The following is a 21267-nucleotide window of genomic DNA, read 5'->3' as shown; positions in this document are numbered from 1 at the left end:
TTTGTAATTTAGGTTTTTTAATTGGTAGCTTTTTTAAATTTTATTAGAATAGTTATGTTAGGTTAATTTATAATTTAATCTTAGTTGTTTTTTTATTTCACAGTTAAGTTTTTTATTTATTTTAAGATAGTTATATTGTAACTTTTAATTTAAAGTTAGGGGGGTGTTAGGTTTAGGGGTTAAGAGTTTAATTTGGGGTTTTGCGATGTGGGGGGCCGGTGGTTTAGGGGTTAATAGGTTTAATTTATTAGTTGCTATGTAGGGGGCTGGCGGTTTAGGGATTAATACTTTATTATAGTGTTGGTGATGTGGGGGGCCGGCAGTTTAGGGGTTAATAGGTTTATTATAGTAGTAGCGATGTGGGTGGACGGCGGATTAGGGGATAATAAGTTTATTTATTAGTTGCAATGTGGGGGGCCGGCGGTTTAGGCTTTAATAGGTTTATTTAGTGTAGGCGATGTCGGGGAGCGGCGGATTAGGGATTAATCACTTTATTTAGCGTCAGCGATGTTGGGGAGTGGCAGATTAGGGGTTAATAACTTTATTTAGGTGTCGGCGATGACAGGGGCAGCGGTTTTTTATAGGTTAAGTTTTATTATAGTAGTAAAGATGTGGGGGGGTGGCGGTTTAGGGGTTAATAGGTTTATTTAGGTCTTAGCGATGCAGGGGGCAGCGGTTTAGGGGTTAATCACTTTATTTAGTGTCTGCGATGTCGGGGGGCGACGGACTAGGGGTATTTAGACTAGGGGTTTATACCCAACTTTCTTTTTCCCATATACATCGATAGGATTGCGTTACGGCAATTTGCAGGTTGATTTCTATGGGGGAAAGTGTGCACGAGCACGTCAAGTCAGGCTTTGGATTTTGCACAGCACAGGGAGGTTTTTATCAGTAACTCGTAATGGCAGCGCTATGGAAAGTGCAATACCTCTAATTTTATTGCATTATTTACGCACCCGGTATAGCGCAAAACTCGTCACTCTAGGTGATAGTATTGAGGTTTTTCTCCACCGCCCTTTCACGGGTGCCGCCATGTTGAAATCTTTCACTACATTCTGGTGCTGAGCTGTTTGCACATGTGTAACAACTCTTCTTCAGATATCTGCAATGTAACCTCGGTTCCAAAATGGCAGCACACATGATTACAGCGAGGTGCATGAAATGTATTTAGTGCTTAGGGTCCCTTTAAGCTGGGATTGTACTGCCACAGTATACTATATGCAATACAGTGCAAAGAACAGGCTTTTTTTTTTAACAGGACATGAAACCCAAAGTTTTACTTTCTTGGTTCAGATAGCGCATACATTTGTATACAACTTTTCAATTTAACTCCAGTTCAATTTTGCTGCATTCTTTTGCTATACTTTATTGAAAGAGCAGCAATATACTAATGGAATCTAGCTGAATATAATGGTAAGCCAATTACCAATTATTAAGCGGCATATATGTACAGTCACCAATCAGCAGCTAGCGCCCAGCTCCTGAGCATATTTAGGTATGCTTTTTCAATAAAGGATACCAAGTGAATGAACTAATTTAATAATAAAAGTATGCGCTATTTTAACCATGAACAACATATTTTTTTTCCCCTTTAAGTACTGCTATGTAAAAACTACTTTACAATAGTATATTTGGGCTGTACAGTAACAGCATTGTACATGTACTTTAAAAATTCTTGCATTTCTTGCTCTTCTCAACCTAATCTTATGCACCTGCCCCCACCTGTTTTTCTTCTTAAAGGGATAGCTTGCTGTTAATAAATATAGGGCTAGTTAACTCCAGCATTGTTGTTTTTAAAATACATTTTAAAAAAAAAAAAAAAATTATTCTCAAGCTGTGGAATGGGTTCACTTCTTTAGTTTTTAGTCTATTGATATCTTTTTTAAAAGGGACACACACATGTAAAAGAAACGGCTCTAATGTCTTATATTCAAGCAACAGTGCAATAATAAAATGCTCTAGATGTTTAATTCCTCCAAAAAGGCTACAACATATAGGTAAAGTCAACAAGCAATGCACAACTGGGACTCAATTGAACATATCTGGTGAGCCAATGAAAAAGAGTCATATTTGTGTAGCCACCAATCAGCAACTAGCTCCCAGTAGTGCATTGCTGCTCTTTGAGGTATGATTTTCAACAAAGGATGAATAAAGTACATTTTGATAACAGGTTAGAGTGACATTGACAAGTCTCTTTAAATTGAATGCTCTATCCGAACCATGAACATTTAACTTTCCATGTATCTTTAACGTTATGATATCTGTAATGCTCATTAACTAATGATAAATAAAATACAAATAACAAAAGATATTGAAAACGTATAAAAAAGTGATGCTGTGGCCACATAAGCCAATGTTTTATTAGCACTTGAATGTCCTTAACCCGTTTACATCCAAACTCTCTTGCCCATCTCAGTGATCTTTGCATCTTTACCTCAAGGTCAGTTCCAGCCAAGGTTGCTCCTCTGAGATTGCAGTTTTTCAGCTTGGCATTTTTCAGGGTAGCAACTCGCAAATTTATTCCAGTCATCTGACTGCCCTCCATATCAACTCCCTTCAGGTTAGCCCCTGAGGAACCGGGAGAAGAGACAAAAAGGATCATAAAACAGTAGACAATTTTAGTGATGATCTTAGATTAGCAATAAGACCGCATAGGATAAATCCAATTTAATATCTTTTACCATTTTTATGTCTCTCCTCACCTTCTAAATTTGCTTTCAAGCCAGAGGGATCCTCAAAGTTGCAGCCCTTAAGAGAGGCGCCCTCTGCATTGGAACACAGCATCTTTACGCCCATGAGATTTGCTCCCTGTAAGAAAAAAAATAAATGAAAGTCAATTTTCAGGATTAAAGGGACATGACACCCACATTTTATCTTTCATGATTTAGAAAGAGAATGCAATTTTAAACAACTTTCTAATTTACTTATATTATCTAATTTGTTTTATTCTCTTGATATTCTTTGCTGAAAAGCATATCTAGATATGCTCAGCAGCTGCCGATTGGTTGCTGCACATAGAAGCCTCGTGTAATTGGCTCACCATGTGCATTACTTTTTCTTCAACTAAGGATATCTAAAAAATGAAGCAAAATAAATAATAGAAGTAAATTGTAATGTTGTTTAAATTTCTATTCTCTATCTGAATCATGAAAGAAAGATTTTGGGTTTAGTGGCCCTTTAAAGGGACATGAAACCCAAAAATTTTATTTTATATTGTATGCTCTATCTGAAGCACCCCCCAAATGTTTTGTCTAAAATACGTTTTAAAATCTGTTATGGTGCCTCATTTTATTTTAAACAAAAGTTGATGTTCCAATATTGATCAAACCAACTTTTTTTTCTGTGGGAGTTGCTCTGCCATCCAGTGAGCGGTAGTTTTACTTTAAATTTAAAGACCTTTTACTTTTTCATGAAAAAAACAAAAACAATATTTCAACATGTTAAACTATTGCTCTTTCATATACATGACAGAAAATATTTGAGTAATATATGTCCCTTTAACACCTTCCTATTTATGTATTTCTCCCCATTCTTGTCTATAATGCATTGCATATTGTTTTTTTCCCTCATTAAAACCCAGATTTTTTTTCTCCATTAACTTTTCTACCTCCACTCTATTTTTCTCTCATGTTTCTTCCCAATGATTTACAAATCCCCCTCATCTTCCTCAATATTTACAAGTGATTTCCACTATTTTCTACTCCTCACATATTTTCCTAAGACTTTAGAATCAACACACACAGACACTCAGGGCAGGTGCTAGGATTTTTGGCCACAGAGGCGAGGATACATTTTTACTGCCCCCCCCCCATACAATCCCATTGCTAGTTAAAGGGATATGAAACCTATATTTTTTCTATAATGATTCAGATAGAGCATGACATTTTAAGCAACTTTCTCATGTACTCCTATTATCAAATTTTCTTCGTTCTCTTGATATCTTTATTTGAAAAGCCAGAATGTAAGCTTAGGAGCCAGGTCATTTTTGGTTCAGATCAGAACCTGACTAATGCTTGCTGATTGGTGGCTAAATCAAGTCTGAATCATCTGAAAAAAAACCATAATTTATGTAAGAACTTACCTGATAAATTAATTTCTTTCATATTAGCAAGAGTCCATGAGCTAGTGACGTATGGGATATACATTCCTACCAGGAGGGGCAAAGTTTCCCAAACCTCAAAATGCCTACAAATACACCCCTCACCACACCCACAAATCAGTTTAACGAATAGCCAAGAAGTGGGGTGATAAGAAAAAAGTGCGAAAGCATAAAAAATAAGGAATTGGAATAATTGTGCTTTATACAAAAAAATCATAACCACCACAAAAAAGGGTGGGCCTCATGGACTCTTGCTAATATGAAAGAAATTAATTTATCAGGTAAGTTCTTACATAAATTATGTTTTCTTTCATGTAATTAGCAAGAGTCCATGAGCTAGTGACGTATGGGATAATGACTACCCAAGATGTGGATCTTCCACGCAAGAGTCACTAGAGAGGGAGGGATAAAATAAAGACAGCCAATTCCGCTGAAAAAATAATCCGCACCCAAAGTTTAAATTTTATAATGAAAAAAACTGAAAACATAAGCAGAAGATTCAAACTGAAACAGCTGCCTGAAGTACTTTTCTACCAAAAACAGCTTCAGAAGAAGAAAACACATCAAAATGGTAGAATTTAGTAAAAGTATGCAAAGAAGACCAAGTTGCTGCTTTGCAAATCTGATCAACCGAAGCTTCATTCCTAAATGCCCAGGAAGTAGAAACTGACCTAGTAGAATGAGCTGTAATCCTTTGAGGCGGAGTTTTACCCGACTCGACATAAGCATGATGAATTAAAGATTTCAACCAAGATGCCAAAGAAATGGCAGAGGCCTTCTGACCTTTCCTAGAACCGGAAAAGATAACAAATAGACTAGAAGTCTTTCGGAAATTCTTAGTAGCTTCAACATAATATTTCAAAGCTCTAACTACATCCAAAGAATGCAATGATTTCTCCTTAGAATTCTTAGGATTAGGACATAATGAAGGAACCACAATTTCTCTACTAATGTTGTTGGAATTCACAACCTTAGGTAAAAATTCAAAAGAAGTTCGCAACACCGCCTTATCCTGGTGAAAAATCAGAAAAGGAGACTCACAAGAAAGAGCAGATAATTCAGAAACTCTTCTGGCAGAAGAGATGGCCAAAAGGAACAAAACTTTCCAAGAAAGTAATTTAATGTCCAATGAATGCATAGGTTCAAACGGAGGAGCTTGAAGAGCCCCAAGAACCAAATTCAAACTCCAAGGAGGAGAAATTGACTTATTAACAGGTTTTATACGAACCAAAGCTTGTACAAAACAATGAATATCAGGAAGATTAGCAATCTTTCTGTGAAAAAGAACAGAAAGAGCAGAGATTTGTCCTTTCAAGGAACTTGCAGACAAACCTTTATCCAAACCATCCTGAAGAAACTGTAAAATTCTCGGAATTCTAAAAGAATGCCAGGAAAAATGATGAGAAAGACACCAAGAAATATAAGTCTTCCAGACTCTATAATATATCTCCCTAGATACAGATTTACGAGCCTGTAACATAGTATTAATCACAGAGTCAGAGAAACCTCTTTGACTAAGAATCAAGCGTTCAATCTCCATACCTTTAAATTTAAGGATTTGAGATCCTGATGGAAAAAAGGATCTTGCGACAGAAGGTCTGGTCTTAACGGAAGAGTCCACGGTTGGCAAGAGGCCATCCGGACAAGATCCGCATACCAAAACCTGTGAGGCCATGCTGGAGCTACCAGCAGAACAAACGAGCATTCCTTCAGAATCTTGGAGATCACTCTTGGAAGAAGAACTAGAGGCGGAAAGATATAAGCAGGATGATACTTCCAAGGAAGTGACAATGCATCCACTGCTTCCGCTTGAGGATCCCTGGATCTGGACAGATACCTGGGAAGTTTCTTGTTTAGATGAGAGGCCATCAGATCTATTTCTGGAAGTCCCCACATTTGGACAATCTGAAGAAATACCTCTGGGTGAAGAGATCATTCGCCCGGATGCAACGTTTGGCGACTGAGATAATCCGCTTCCCAATTGTCTATACCTGGGATATGAACCGCAGAAATTAGACAGGAGCTGGATTCCGCCCAAACCAGAATTCGAGATACTTCTTTCATAGCCAGAGGGCTGTGAGTCCCTCCTTGATGATTGATGTATGCCACAGATGTGACATTGTCTGTCTGAAAACAAATGAACGATTCTCTCTTTAGAAGAGGCCAAGACTGAAGAGCTCTGAAAATTGCACGGAGTTCCAAAATATTGATCGGTAATCTCACCTCCTGAGATTCCCAAACCCCTTGTGCCGTCAGAGACCCCCACACAGCTCCCCAAGCTGTAAGACTTGCATCTGTTGAGATTTCAGTCCAGGTCGGAAGAACAAAAGAAGCCCCCTGAACTAAACGATGGTGATCTGTCCACCACGTCAGAGAGTGTCGTACAATCGGTTTTAAAGATATTAATTGAGATATCTTTGTGTAATCCCTGCACCACTGGTTCAGCATACAGAGCTGAAGAGGTCGCATGTGAAAACGAGCAAAGGGGATCGCGTCCGATGCAGCAGTCATAAGACCTAGAATTTCCATGCATAAGGCTACCGAAGGGAATGATTGTGACTGAAGGTTTCGACAAGCTGATATCAATTTTAGACGTCTCTTGTCTGTCAAAGATAGAGTCATGGACACTGAATCTATCTGGAAACCCAAAAAGGTTACCCTTGTCTGAGGAATCAATTAACTTTTTAGTAAATTGATCCTTCAACCATGATCTTGAAGAAACAACACAAGTCGATTCGTATGAGATTCTGCTAAATGTGAAGACTGAGCAAGTACCAAGATATCGTCCAAATAAGGAAATACCACAATACCCTGTTCTCTGATTACAGACAGAAGGGCACCGAGAACCTTTCTAAAAATTCTTGGAGCTGTTGCTAGGCCAAATGGCAGAGCCACAAACTGGTAATGCTTGTCTAGGAACGAGAATCTCAGAAACTGATAGTGATCTGGATGAATCGGAATATGCAGATATGCATCCTGTAAATCTATTGTAGACATATAATGCCCTTGCTGAACAAAAGGCAGGATAGTCCTTACAGTTACCATTTTGAATGTTGGTATCCTTACATAACGATTCAATATTTTTAGATCCAGAACTGGTCTGAAGGAATTCTCCTTCTTTGGTACAATGAAGAGATTTGAATAAAACCCCATCCCCTGTTCCAGAACTGGAACTGGCATAATTACTCCAGCCAACTCTAGATCTGAAACACATTTCAGAAATGCTTGAGCCTTCGCTGGATTTACTGGGACACGGGAAAGAAAAAATCTCTTTGCAGGAGGCCTTATCTTGAAGCCAATCCTGTACCCTTCTCAAACAATATTCTGAATCCAAAGATTGTGAACGGAATTGATCCAAATTCCTTTGAAAAAACTTAATCTGCCCCCTACCAGCTGAGCTGGAATGAGGGCCGCACCTTCATGTGGACTTAGGAGCTGGCTTTGATTTTCTAAAAGGCTTGGATTTATTCCAGACTGGAGATGGTTTCCAAACTGATACCGCTCCTGAGGATGAAGGATCAGGCTTTTGTTCCTTGTTGTGACGAAAGGAACGAAAACGATTATTAGACCTAAATTTACCTTTAGATTTTTTATCCTGTGGTAAAAAAGTTCCTTTCCCTCCAGTAACAGTTGAGATAATAGAATCCAACTGAGAACCAAATAATTTATTACCCTGGAAAGAAAGGGAAAGCAGAGTAGACTTAGAAGAGATATCAGCATTCCAAGTTTTAAGCCATAAAGCTCTTCTAGCTAAAATAGCTAGAGACATATACCTGACATCAACTCTAATGATATCAAAGATGGCATCACAAATATAATTATTAGCATGTTGAAGAAGAATAATAATGCTATGAGAATTATGATCTGCTACTTGTTGCGCTAAAGCTTCCAACCAAAAAGTTGAAGCTGCAGCAACATCCGCCAAAGATATAGCAGGTCTAAGAAGATTACCTGAACACAAGTAAGCTTTTCTTAGAAATGATTCAATTTTCCTATCTAAAGGATCCTTAAAGGAAGTACCATCTGCCGTAGGAATGGTAGTACGCTTAGCAAGAGTAGAGACAGCCCCATCAACCTTAGGGATTTTGTCCCAAAATTCTAATCTGTCAGATGGCACAGGATATAATTGCTTAAAACGTTTAGAAGGAGTAAATGAATTACCCAAATTATTCCATTCACTGGAAATTACTTCAGAAATAGCACCAGGAACAGGAAAAACTTCTGGAATAACTACAGGAGATTTAAAAACCTTATCTAAACGTTTAGATTTAGTATCAAGAGGACCAGAATCCTCAATTTCTAATGCAATTAGGACTTCTTTAAGTAAAGAACGAATAAATTCCATTTTAAATAAATATGAAGATTTATCAGCATCAACCTCTGAGACAGAATCCTCTGAACCAGAAGAGCCATTATCAGAATCAGAATGATGATGTTCATTTAAAAATTCATCTGAAAAATGAGAAGTTTTAAAAGACTTTTTACGTTTACTAGAAGGAGGAATAACAGATATAGCCTTCTTAATGGATTTAGAAACAAAATCTCGTATGTTATCAGGTACACTATGAGTATTAGATGTTGATGGAACAGCAACAGGTAATGTAACTTTACTAAAGGAAATATTATCTGCATTAACAAGTTTGTCATGACATTCAATACAAACAACAGCTGGAGGAACAGCTACCAAAAGTTTACAGCAGATACACTTAGCTATGGTAGCTCCAGCACCAGGCAGCGATTTTCCAGAAGTATCTTCTGACTCAGCTTCAACATGGGACATCTTGCAATATGTAATAGAAAAAACAACATATAAAGCAAAATTGATCAAATTCCTTAAATGACAGTTTCAGGAATGGGAAAAAATGCCAGTGAACAAGCTTCTAGCAACCAGAAGCAATAAAAAATGAGACTTAAATAATGTGGAGACAAAAGTGACGCCCATATTTTTTTAGCGCCAAATAAGACGCCCACATTATTTGGCGCCAAAATGCTTTTGGCGCCAAAAATGACGCCACACCCGGAACGCCGACATTTTTGGCGCAAAAGAACGTAAAAAATGACGCAACTTCCGGCAACACGTATGACGCCGGAAACAGAAAAAAAAATTTGCGCCAAAAAAGTCTGCGCCAAGAATGACGCAATAAAATGAAGCATTTTCAGCCCCCGCGAGCCTAACAGCCCACAGGGAAAGTCAAATTTTAAGGTAAGAAAAAAATTGTTTTATTCAAATGTATTATCCCAAATATGAAACTGACTGTCTGAAAATAAGGAATGTTGAACATCCTGAGTCAAGGCAAATAAATGTTTGAATACATATATTTAGAACTTTATAAAAAAGTGCCCAACCATAGCTTAGAGTGTCACTAACCCCAGGACACTCATCTACATGTTGTAGAAAGCCAAACCAGTACTGAAACGAAAATCAGCAGAGGTAATGGTATATATAAAAGAGTATATCGTCGATCTGAAAAGGGAGGTAAGAGATGAATCTCTACGACCGATAACAGAGAACCTATGAAATAGACCCCGTAGAAGGAGATCATTGAATTCAAATAGGCAATACTCTCCTCACATCCCTCTGACATTCACTGCACGCTGAGAGGAAAACCGGGCTCCAACCTGCTGCGGAGCGCATATCAACGTAGAATCTAGCACAAACTTACTTTACCACCTCCATAGGAGGCAAAGTTTGTAAAACTGATTTGTGGGTGTGGTGAGGGGTGTATTTGTAGGAATTTTGAGGTTTGGGAAACTTTGCCCCTCCTGGTAGGAATGTATATCCCATACGTCACTAGCTCATGGACTCTTGCTAATTACATGAAAGAAAAATGGTGTTTTATATCCCTTTAAACATTTGTACATAGTTAATTAATTTCTCCGTGTATTTCCCTGTGTGTATGACATATCTTTCTTCTCTGCATTGTGATCTATTATCCCTCCTTTTTTTGTATTTATTGCTCTTATTGAGAAGTTATCCATTATAGTTTTAGTCAATAATCTTTGTGCAGATTTTTCCTTTCTGAAACATCCATCCTTTCTATACATTAATTTATTTACATTTGTCAACATCTATCCTTACCTGTTGTTGCTGAACATATTTTTATGCCTTACAATTTGCACGATTTTCCATAGATATATTGAGCTGTATGTATAATGTGGCAACCTGGGAGATTCTAGTAGTGATTATTGATGAAACATGCCTGTTATAGTGAGATAAATCTGTGCATCTTCTAAATACAATTACTAATGAAGTCAACCAGACATATTTAAAATAGATTAAAATGGCATAATTCTAAAGAATAAAGTAAAACAAAAAGATACAGACTAAAGACATACAAAACCAGGAAGAAAACTCAAGCAGAATGAGAATCAATTCCCTAACAAAGAATGATTATCTCAGGCATAAGATATGTATAGTTTATCTCAATAACATAAGGGACATCAAATCATTCCCCAATCTCACCACCCCACGGTCCCACCAGTCACTCAGAGTGCCGCACGCACCTAGGCCACAATCACACTGCCACAGTTGGCCCTGCATGGCCAGCCCGCCCTGGCTGTGTGTCATAGACTCAAAGATGTCACCTCCACCCACTTCACAACACAACTGACTGTTGTGTCATCATGAGCACCAACCGTGCATATTTTCTGCACTGCCCAGCTGCCCTCAGAGACCTCAGACCCCCGCCGCGCCACCATTCCAATTTCCTACCTAACTCTGTCTTCAGTACTCGTCTGGCCGTGACCATCTCTGTCTGGGTGGCTGTGGGCATCATCACTCACCTCACGTGGCTCATTTTCATAGAGATGAGTGGTGCAGTGTAAGTCTTAGTCATGTGACACCAGGCATCCCTCACAATTTGCCTCTCGTGAGCTCCGCCTCCACTGTCACTACACGCCCACATTCCTATAGGCTATAGCAATAGCCGGGCTGTCCTATGATATAGATCATCAGACATCATCTAAGCACTGTTGCAGCTGGGGATGCACTAAGGCGGCTGCCTATACATAAGCGCCGGCCCTACACTTCTCTTTCACCAAATATCAACACAAACATCCTACATTTTATGCAAATTAAATATAATTTTAAGAACGTGTTTGCATATTATTCTGAGGCTAATATTTGCTTTGGCTACATCATTCTGTCTAGGATTTATTTAGTGTTTAAATTAAAAGGATACAAATCTCAAAGTTTGTATTTCATGATTCAGACAAAACAGTTTGAAACAACTTTCCAATTTACTTCTAGTATCAAATTTACCTCATTCTCTTGGCATCCTTTGTTAAAGAGCAGCTATACACTATCAGGAGTTAAATGAACACCTCTGGTGAGTCAATGACAAAAGGCATATGTGTGCAGCCACAAATCAGCAGCTAGCTCACAGTAGTGCATTGCTGCTCTTGAGTCTACCTAGGTATGCTTTTTAACAAAGTATACCAAGCAAACAAAGCAAATTGGAAAGTTGTTTAAAATTGCATGCTCTACCCCTTTAATACCCATTTAACCATGTGTTTAATCATTTGCATCAATGCCCTGCTTGAAGTTAGCTGCTTAATGGTGGTTGTGAACATTTCAGTCTTGTTATTTGCTAATCAGATGTGTTCTGCTAACTAACAGAGTTGGGGGACTAGCAATCTGTCCCAGACAGTTGTACACAAAACGCACCTCCTGATATTTCAATATCAATTAAAAAACTTAAAAGGACTGCTAAATACAGAAGAATAGAATAACTGACAAATACACAATAAAAAGACAACGCAATAGCACTTTGAATTGGAAATGAGCAGTAGAATAGTTTCTGGCAAATTTAATTCAAAGTTAATCCAATTTTCTCTCCCCCTTGCCTCATGTGACAGCCATCAGCCAATCATAAAATACATATACTGTACGTATATACTTTGCACATGCTCAGTAGGAGCTGGAGTCTCAGAAAGTGTGCATATAAAAAGATAATGGAAGTATATTGGAAAGTGTTTAAAGTGAATGTAAAGTGCGCATCCTGACTAACGTTACCCTTAAAGTCTATTAAAAAAAATAGTAGTTTCATTCATCGATTTTAAATGTTGTTGTAATATACCTTGTTTTTTTATTTTTTTTCGTTGTCTCCCGTTATTTTGATCCTCCACCCGGCACGCGCGCCTACTTCTTGTCATTTTGATTGACGTATTACAAACCAATCAAGGTTCTAACCACAGGGGGACCCACCCCATTACGATGACGTAACTACTCCGTTTTGCGCCTGCGTTGTAATCATGTTCACTGAAGAATTCCTATTACGCTCGTGCACATTTCGCGCATGTGCAATAGTTTTATTTATGGAGCCCTGTTATTTCTGAATTACTGTACCGCTCGGTAAGTACATCAGTATAAGGGCTCCGTATTCTCTTATGACAGTCTATTTAGCAAACCGATACTGTTTTAATTCTGCAAATAACTTATAATTATTAATCTTATCAACGCATGCTCGATGGGAAATTAAAACGGGAGCGCGCATTGACGAGACGTAAACAGTGGGTGGGACCGCTGTATACGTGATATGGCTAAAAATAAGGAAGTAAACTGTGTGAGGAGCAGGTACAGTGAAACGTCGATATTTCGACTACTAAAAAATAAACAACATATTAGTAATTTTTTCAAAAATATAGTGTGGCGGTTTGCTTAATATAATGATTGCCTAGAGGAATATCCAGGAAAATTGACAATCACTTTAAATTGTATGTGTTATCTGAATCATTAAACTTTAAATTTTGACTTTAGTGGCCCTTTTATATTTATTTTTGCATGTAAAAAGGTTAATTTAATTAGTGCCCTTTCCAAGAATTAGGAGATTTCACTGAGATTTAATGTGCCATTGAAATATTGGGTTATATCCAAGTCATAATTTACATACCACTACCTTGATAGTATATCCATACATTGAAACAAAAAAAGATTTACGGAGCACAGGATAAACGGCTAAAACTTTTTATTTATCTGCTTTTAGCAAACATTCAGTTAAAATGACAATTTTCTTTGCAAGTGTGTGAACGGTTGACGCGTTTCAGCTTTATGCCTTACTCTTAGCCATATATAAAATGTAAGGTTTAAAAAAGGACCACTTGCTTTCTGATTGGATGGCTCCTCCACCATACACATTAATCCTATAATTAACGCTTTCATGTTATACAAAATAAACAGATCTATTTACAAACAGTTCAGTATATACAACAGATACAATTTATCACACCTACAGTGGCTGTTCATTTCATCTAAGCAAGAAAAAGAGAACTGTAAATAGTGTCTCGAACAATTAAATGAATAAAATCAGACATCTAATATGTACCTAGCTTTGTACTTTCATATCAGTATAAGTATAGCATTCTCCTATGCTGTTCAAAGACTTCAGGACTCATACATGTAATCCAGTATGTCCATACACTCATTAAAGAGGCAATGTACTCAAGGAAGCAACTGATAAGAGTTCATTGTGTTCAAAGCTGCTGTTGGGATTTGATTCAGATTTGTAAACCTACCTCATCCCCAAACTGAGATGGCACTATGCTGCTTCATCTTGTTTACATAGCTTTTCTAAACCAATAATGCAGTGTTTCAGTATAGAGGCCTGTTCCAACAGCTATTCCAAATAACAAAAAAGTTAAGGGAGCTTTTTTTCTTTTTAACACACTCCAGCAGCTAAAATAGATCAATGAGAACACATTAAGAGGGGATAATATTTTAAGCTACATTGTCCCTTTAATCACAACTGCACACATATAAACATCCTTACTTTTAACCCCACCTCGAGTCTAAAGCATTAGATAAAACATGTAAAAGGTTGTCCTTACATCTAGGGCAGATCCAGACAGGTCTGCACGCTCCAGGCTGGCTCCACAAAGGTTAGCATGAGTTAGATTGCAGCGACTCAGATTAGCCATCTTGAAATTTATATATCGTAGGTCCAGGCGAGAGAGGTCAGCACCACTAAAATTTAAACCCTGAAAAGGAAGTGGTTAAAATATTTAGACAGCCACCCTAAATTTGCACAGCACATGGCTTTATTTGTCACTCCGTTGTAGGAGACAGATTATGTCACATAACTAAAATACAGTTAAAACAAAATAACATACAAGCTATAAAAAGTTTATTTAAAGGGACATGAAACCCCCAAAAAAATGTATTTTATGATTCAGATAGAGAATACAATTTTAAACAACTTTGCAATTTAGTTCTATTATTTAATTTGCTTCCTTCTCTTGGTATCCTTTACTGAAAGGTTTATCTAGGTAAGCTCAGAAGCAGCAAAGAAAGAGAGAGAGAGAGAGAGAGAGAGAGAGAGAGAGAGAGAGAGAGAGAGAGAGAGAGAGAGAGAGATATATATATATAGATACACACATATATACATACATACACCGATTTTCATTGGCTCACCCGTGTGTTCAGTTAGAAATACTAAGAGATTGAAACAAATTAGATAATAATTAGATAATAGAAAATTGTATTCTCTGTCTGAATTATGAAAGAAAAAAATTTGCTTTCATGTCCCTTTAAAGGGACATGAAACCCACATTTTTTCTTTCATGATTTAGATTGAAAGAAATATTATTTATGTTCCTCAGATAAAGATCAGATAAGGATTAACTCGCGCTTGGATACCTGCACATATGTTACATAAGTTAACATCCACCTTGTATAGAATTGTATTCTGTCTAGTTGTTTTTACAGAGAAAGATATGATGTGCTTACTAAGTAGCTTTAATAAAGTTGATATATAATAGTATCCATACAACATAGCAGCTGTGTCTTACTATCTTTTGATATTAGGCATAACACCCAACTATAGGGGATTACCCCAGCTATGGAGGATGTTGAATGAGCAGCTCAGCATTACTGGGAGCTAGCTTTTTAACAAAGGATACCAAGAGAACAAAGCAAATTAGAATGTTGTTTACAATTGCATTCTCTATCTGAATCATGAAAGAAAATTTTGGGGGTACATGTCCCTTTAATATTTATGTACATAGTGCAAGATCTAGAAGAGGTGTAATTTTTTTGTATGTCCCACAGCTACCTTAGATTTGCACATTTGATATAGCCTCTATTTCTCTTCTACAGATGTACCAAAGCAGAAGAAAACTTTAATTACTGTCTGTCGTCCACTTTATGAGTAAAGGGACAAATTCAGTGACCAATTAACAGTATTTTCTCTCACACAGGTTAAGTTCCACCCTTAAAGGAACATTAAACCCCCAGAAATTTATTTTATTATTCAGAAAGACAATACAATTTTAAAAGTTCTAATTTACTTCTATTATTTAATTTGCTTCATTCTTTAGATATCCTTTGTTGAAGAAATAGCAATGGACATAGGGGATCTAATCACACTAGGCATCTATGAGCAGCCACCAATCAGCAGCTACTGAGCCTATCTAGATATGCTTTTCAGCAAAGGATATCAAGAGAATAAAGCATATTAACTAATAGAAGTAAATTAAAAAGCTGTTTAAAATTGCATGCTCTTTCTAAATCATGAAAGAAAAAAATGTGGGTTTCCTGTCCCTTTAATAACTTACTTTTGTCAAAAATGCATCAACTACTAATGATTAGCCACTGGAAGTTAAAATTAGTCCCCATCTCACTAACCTGGCAACGAAGTTCAGATTTGGTTGGTGTGGCAAGTAGGAAGCGCACAAACTCCTTCCGAGAAATGGGGGAGTGATCATCTGGTGGCTGGGAATTCTAGTAGGTGCAAAGAAAAAATGGTTACATGGATGTGCTTATATTTTCTCTCTAAATTATACACTGTGAATACGAAGTGCTCAGATTCACTTGTAATAAGTTAAATTGCAGTAGCTATGAGTTAAGCCCCTGCTGGAAATCCTATTACAGTAAAGTCCTTAAGAAATTTTGCTCAGTATGTCTAAATAGCAAAGAACCAGGAAAGTCTTTCCAATGTCAAAAGTTCAACAATTTTTAATAATTATTAAATCAATAATTGCCATTATAAGCCTGTTTAAATTCTGATAATAAAAATAAATGTGGAGAAACACTCCCTTTACTCACTAACACCTCTGTTATCACCCCATACATCAGTTTTGGCTAACCTGGGCACCCAAGGTATTTTGATATTACATTTCCTATGATGCTTAGGCGTTTTGAAATGTAGCTGAGCATTATGGGAAATGTAGTTCTGAAATATCAAGGGTGCAAAGGTTAGCCATTACTGCCATACATGCTGTGTAGAATTGAAGTATGCTTTGTTATTAATAACCTACATACTCCTTGGCCACTTTCCACACATACAATAATTATTACTTTTGGTCCAAGTATTTCATTAATAGGTAGAAAAGAGTATTCATGCATGAATATGGAATCATATACTGCCATACAGACATCTTCCTACCTCAGATGTGGCCATATTATATAGCCTTGTATATAGTTTTACACATGTCTAGCTGAGTTATTATATCTAGTTCATGATTATTTTATTTGAGTTGCAGACATTAGTTATATGTTTGTAATATGCATGCTAATTATTTCATTTACACGTTGTACATATCTGACATAAATCTCTAGTTAGGCTCTATTATTAATCAAAGTTATATGTTGCCTCTTGATGTCATATAATTACATTCATCACTATGATATAGAATGATATAGACTAGTAGGCTATACCTTGATGAGGGCAATACTGTACACTGACCACTGCCACGCTAATTCAGGATCACTGATGTACTGTACGTGACTGTTATAAAGCCCAGCACAGGGGTCGACAATTCTGTTTAAAATGTAGGAGCCAGACAGTTGTATTTGTATATAGATATATGTAGAATGACTTTTTACCCAGGGGTATAATTCTAGGAGCCAGTATCTCCTGGGTTTCTCTAGCTCTGCAAACACAATGGTAACTATAAACTGATAGTGTTTGAGTTATTAAATCTTGGACTACGTTTACTAATTTTTAATTCTTAGATATCTTTCAATTAAAGGTTTGTTAAACCTACATTATCCCTTTATCAAGGCATCATTTAAACTTTCATGTTATCTCATACAGGTTCCTAGAATTGTCAATTCATATTTGATAAATCACATCATTTGTACCCCACAACTTCTTTGCTAGGGACTGAAGTCTTTCTCTTCATGTGCTCCATATCTTGAAGAGTATATTTTATACAAATCTATATGTGATTTAATGTGCTTTTTGACAAATGTATCACTACGAGTCACATGACTGCAGATATAGACCAGGCTCCTGATCACTATTTAGTGTTGTGTGTGGGTGATCTACCCTACCATAGAAAATGGATGCTAACGTTTACCTTACTGGCATCTTAGATCCAGCACCCAAGTTGTTTTGTTGTCAGAGAAGGTGGAAAAACCACCAATATGTTACAGGGATTACCAACCTAATATTCATTTTTAATGGCACTCCAGGCCCAGTAAGATAATTTACTTATTTATTTTTACACATAAATGTCTACACCCTCTGCTGCACATCAGTAAGTGTAGTGCTTATTTTTTTTCTCCTGCACATACACATTTTTTTATATCAGCAAATGTGCCTTCATTTTTATATATAATAGAATGTATAATATTAAAGCATTTAATATCCCTTTATAACAAAGAAAATATACCATGTATGTACATTAAAGTCAATGTGGGCACATATTCTTAAAAAGGTTAAAGGGACACTGAACGCAATTTTTTTCTTTAATGATTCAGATAGAGCATGCAATTTTAAACAACTTTCTAATTTACTCCTATTATCAATTTTTCTTCGTTCTCTTGCTTTCTTTATTTGAAAAAGAAGGCATCTAAGCTATTTTTTTGGTTCAGAACCATGGAAAGCACTTGTTTATTGGTAGGTGCATTTACCCACCAATCAGCAAGAACAACACAGTGGCCTCTATTTATCAAGCCGTCAACCGCAAATACGCTGGAATTCCGCAGCGTATTTGTGGTGAGGCTGATTCGCCATAGTTATCAAGCCCTACAGACCGGCAAAAGTAGAATTTAGTGACGTAACATACGATCTGCCGGACTCAGTCCGACACAGATCGATGCTTACGTCACTACATATGATCCGAACGGAAGTTCGGCACAATCTGACTACTTTTGGAAGTTATCAAAGAACAACCAGGTACGTTCGCCATTATTCCGGCCCAGCGTACCTGGTTTTCAATCCGCCGCCCTGGAGGTGGCGGATGCCATAGGAATCAATGGGAGTCTGACAGCAGCGAAAGCTCATGTTTGCTGCTGCCCGATATCCCATTGATTCCTATGGGAAATGTCTGCACCTAACACCCTAACATGTACCCCCGAGTCTAAACACCCCTAATCTGCCCCCCCTACACCGCCGCCACCTATATAATACTTATTAACCCCTAAACCGCCGCTTCCGGACCCCACTGCCGCTCTAATAAAATGTTTAACCCCTAAACCACCACTCCCGGACCCCGCCGCCACTCTAATAAAATGTTTAACCCCTAAACCGCCGCTACCGGACCCCGCCGCAACTAAATAAAATGTTTAACCCCTAATCTGCCCCCCCTACACTGCCGCCACCTACATTAAACTTATTAACCCCTATCCTGCCCCCCCTACACCGCGCCACTATATTAAACTTATTAACCCCTAAACCTAAGTCTAACCCTAATCCTAACATCCCCCTAACAAATATAATTTAAATGCATCTAAATAAATATTACTATTATTAACTAAATTATTCCTATTTAAAACTAAATACTTACCTATAAAATAAACCCTACGATAGCTACAATATAACTAATAATTACATTGTAGCTATTTTAGGATTTATTTTTATTTTACAAGATCGGAACAGCCAATAGAATGCGAGGTCAATCCTATTGGCTGATTAGATCAGCCAATCAGATTAAACTTGCTTCTGGAGTACCTCTTCTGGCCGGATTGGATGAAGACTTTGGCCCAGTTGGGTGAAGACGGCTCAAGGTAGGGTGATCTTCAGGGGGTTAGTGTTAGTTTTTTTAAGGGGGGTTTGGGTGGGTTTTAATTTGGGGGGGGGGGGGGTTTGTATTTCTTTTTTTACAGGAAAAGAGCTGATTACTTTGGGGCAATGACCCGCAAAAGGCCCTTTTAAGGGCTATTTGTAATTTAGTATATTTAGTATAGGGTAGGGAATTTTATTATTTTGGGGGGATTTTTTATTTTACAACTATTCTACCTAGTTAAAATAAATACAAACTTGCCTGTAAAATAAAAATAAATCCTAAACTAGCTACAATGTAACTATTAGCTAGCTTATTGTTTATTTTATAGGTATTTAGTTTTAAATAGGAATAATTTAGTTAATATTAATTTTATTTAGATGTATTTAAATTATATTTAATTTAGGGGGGTGTTAGGGTTAGACTTAGGTTTAGGGGTTAATAAGTTTAATATAGTGGCGGTGGTGTAGGGGGGGGCAGGATAGGGGTTAATAAGTTTAATGTAGGTGGCGGTGGTGTGGGGGGGGGCAGATTAGGGGTTTATAAATGTAATGTAGGTGGCGTGGGCTCTGGGAGCGGCGGTTTAGGGGTTAAACATTTTATTTATTTGCGGCGGGTCCGGGAGTGGCAGGATAGGGGTTAATAACTTTATGTAGGTGGCGGCGGTATATGGGGGCGGCAGATTAGGGGTTAATATGTATAATGTAGGTGACGGTGGGCTCCGGGAGCGGCGGTTTAGGGGTTAATAACTTTATGTAGGTGCGGCAGGGTCCGGGAGCGGCGGTTTAGGGGTTAATAACTTTATTTAGTTGCGGAGGGCTCCGGGGGCGGCGGTTTAGGGGGTAAAACAGTTTAGTATAGTGTGGGTGTTTAGTGACAGGGTATCAATAAAGCTGGGAAAAAGCCGAAGAGCAGCGAGATCGATGACTTAGTTATCAACAGTCCGTTGCTCATTGGTGCGCGGCTTTTTGACAGCTTTTTTGATAATTTTGGAGAGCGTATGAAGGTCCGCGGCAGCGATGTTAGGCAAATTTAGGTGAGCGTATTGGGGCCGTCGAATGCAGGTAAGTAGACAGCTTGATAAATAGAGGCCAGTGTGTTCACCAAAAATGGGCCGGCATCTAAACTTACATTCTTGCATTTCAAATAAAGATACCAAGAGAATGAAAAGAATTTGATAATAGGAGTAAATTAGAAAGTTGCTTAAAATTGCATACTCTATCTGAATCACGATAGAAAAAAAAATTGAGTTCAGTGTCCCTTTAAGTATGTAACAAAATAAATCCAAATCAGTCTTACTTTTATTGCCAGCTCCAGATGTTCAATCAAAGAATCTATACCAAAGAACTTTGCTTCTTCTAAGACACCTGTAAGACAAATCCATACGTGACGCCTATTTTTCTCCCCCCACCCCAAAAAAAAATAAAAAAATTTAATGTTGGCCCCTCTTACTTACCCAATAGGTTCACTCCATCATTGACAATAAGCTGTCCATGACGGAGGTAGTTTAAGATTGGTTCAAAGTATTCTGGACTGCGGTCAATCAGGAAAGCTCCCCTGAGATCCTTTTTATTTCCCCAGGCATCTGAAAAAGACGTGGTTCAGATATAACATTTTTTTATATTTATACTGATATAAAACAGCCAAAATATAAAATTGGCAAATAAGTTATTAACAGGTGGGTTCAAAATTAATGATTAAAAAAAAAAAAAGAAAAAAAAAAGAGAAGTTTTTTTAATTTAAAATCAGATTTTTTTTTATTTAACCCCTTAGTTACCAGACCACTTTTCTATTTGTTGACCTTTGGGAACAGGGCTATTTTTACATTTCTGCAGTGTTTGTGTTAATTTTCCTCTTACTCATTTACTGTACCCACACATATTATATACCGTTTTCTCGCCATTAAATGGACTTTCTAAAGATACCATTATTTTCATCATATCTTATAATTTACTATAAACATTTTTTATAAAATATGGAGAAAAAAAACAGATCTCATTACTTTATCTCATTATGTACATATACTTGCTTCTTTATCTTATATCTGTCCATAAACCAATCACTAATACTTGCAGAGAACAATGGAAAAATTAACATTGTATTACCTTATCTCTTCTATAGGCCACTGGGAGTGTAATTTCTTCTACTGGCTGTGTTTACACAGCTTGGCCTTAAGGCCAACAACTTTCAGGATGGGTGGATATACCACAGTCTAAATAAACTAT

The 21267-nt window shown here is 37.3% G+C and overlaps 1 protein-coding gene across 1 annotated transcript in view; it reads right to left on the bottom strand.

Annotated features, from left to right (window-relative positions):
* Positions 1-21267, bottom strand: part of KCTD9 (potassium channel tetramerization domain containing 9) — a 76597-nt gene that overhangs the window by 3607 nt on the left and 51723 nt on the right. Inside the window, exons 6-11 of the mRNA XM_053718113.1 lie at positions 20499-20627; positions 20342-20409; positions 15720-15815; positions 13925-14074; positions 2703-2808; positions 2435-2568 (exon numbers count right to left, since the gene is read on the bottom strand). Coding sequence (XP_053574088.1) covers positions 2435-2568; positions 2703-2808; positions 13925-14074; positions 15720-15815; positions 20342-20409; positions 20499-20627 — 683 coding nt within the window. The remainder of the gene's footprint in view (positions 1-2434; positions 2569-2702; positions 2809-13924; positions 14075-15719; positions 15816-20341; positions 20410-20498; positions 20628-21267) is intronic.

The sequence above is a fragment of the Bombina bombina genome, chromosome 6 (assembly GCF_027579735.1).
Source record: "Bombina bombina isolate aBomBom1 chromosome 6, aBomBom1.pri, whole genome shotgun sequence".
Lineage (NCBI taxonomy): Eukaryota > Metazoa > Chordata > Amphibia > Anura > Bombinatoridae > Bombina > Bombina bombina.
The sequence above is the reverse complement of the archived record's forward strand: the minus strand, read 5'-3'. Positions and strand labels throughout refer to the sequence as shown.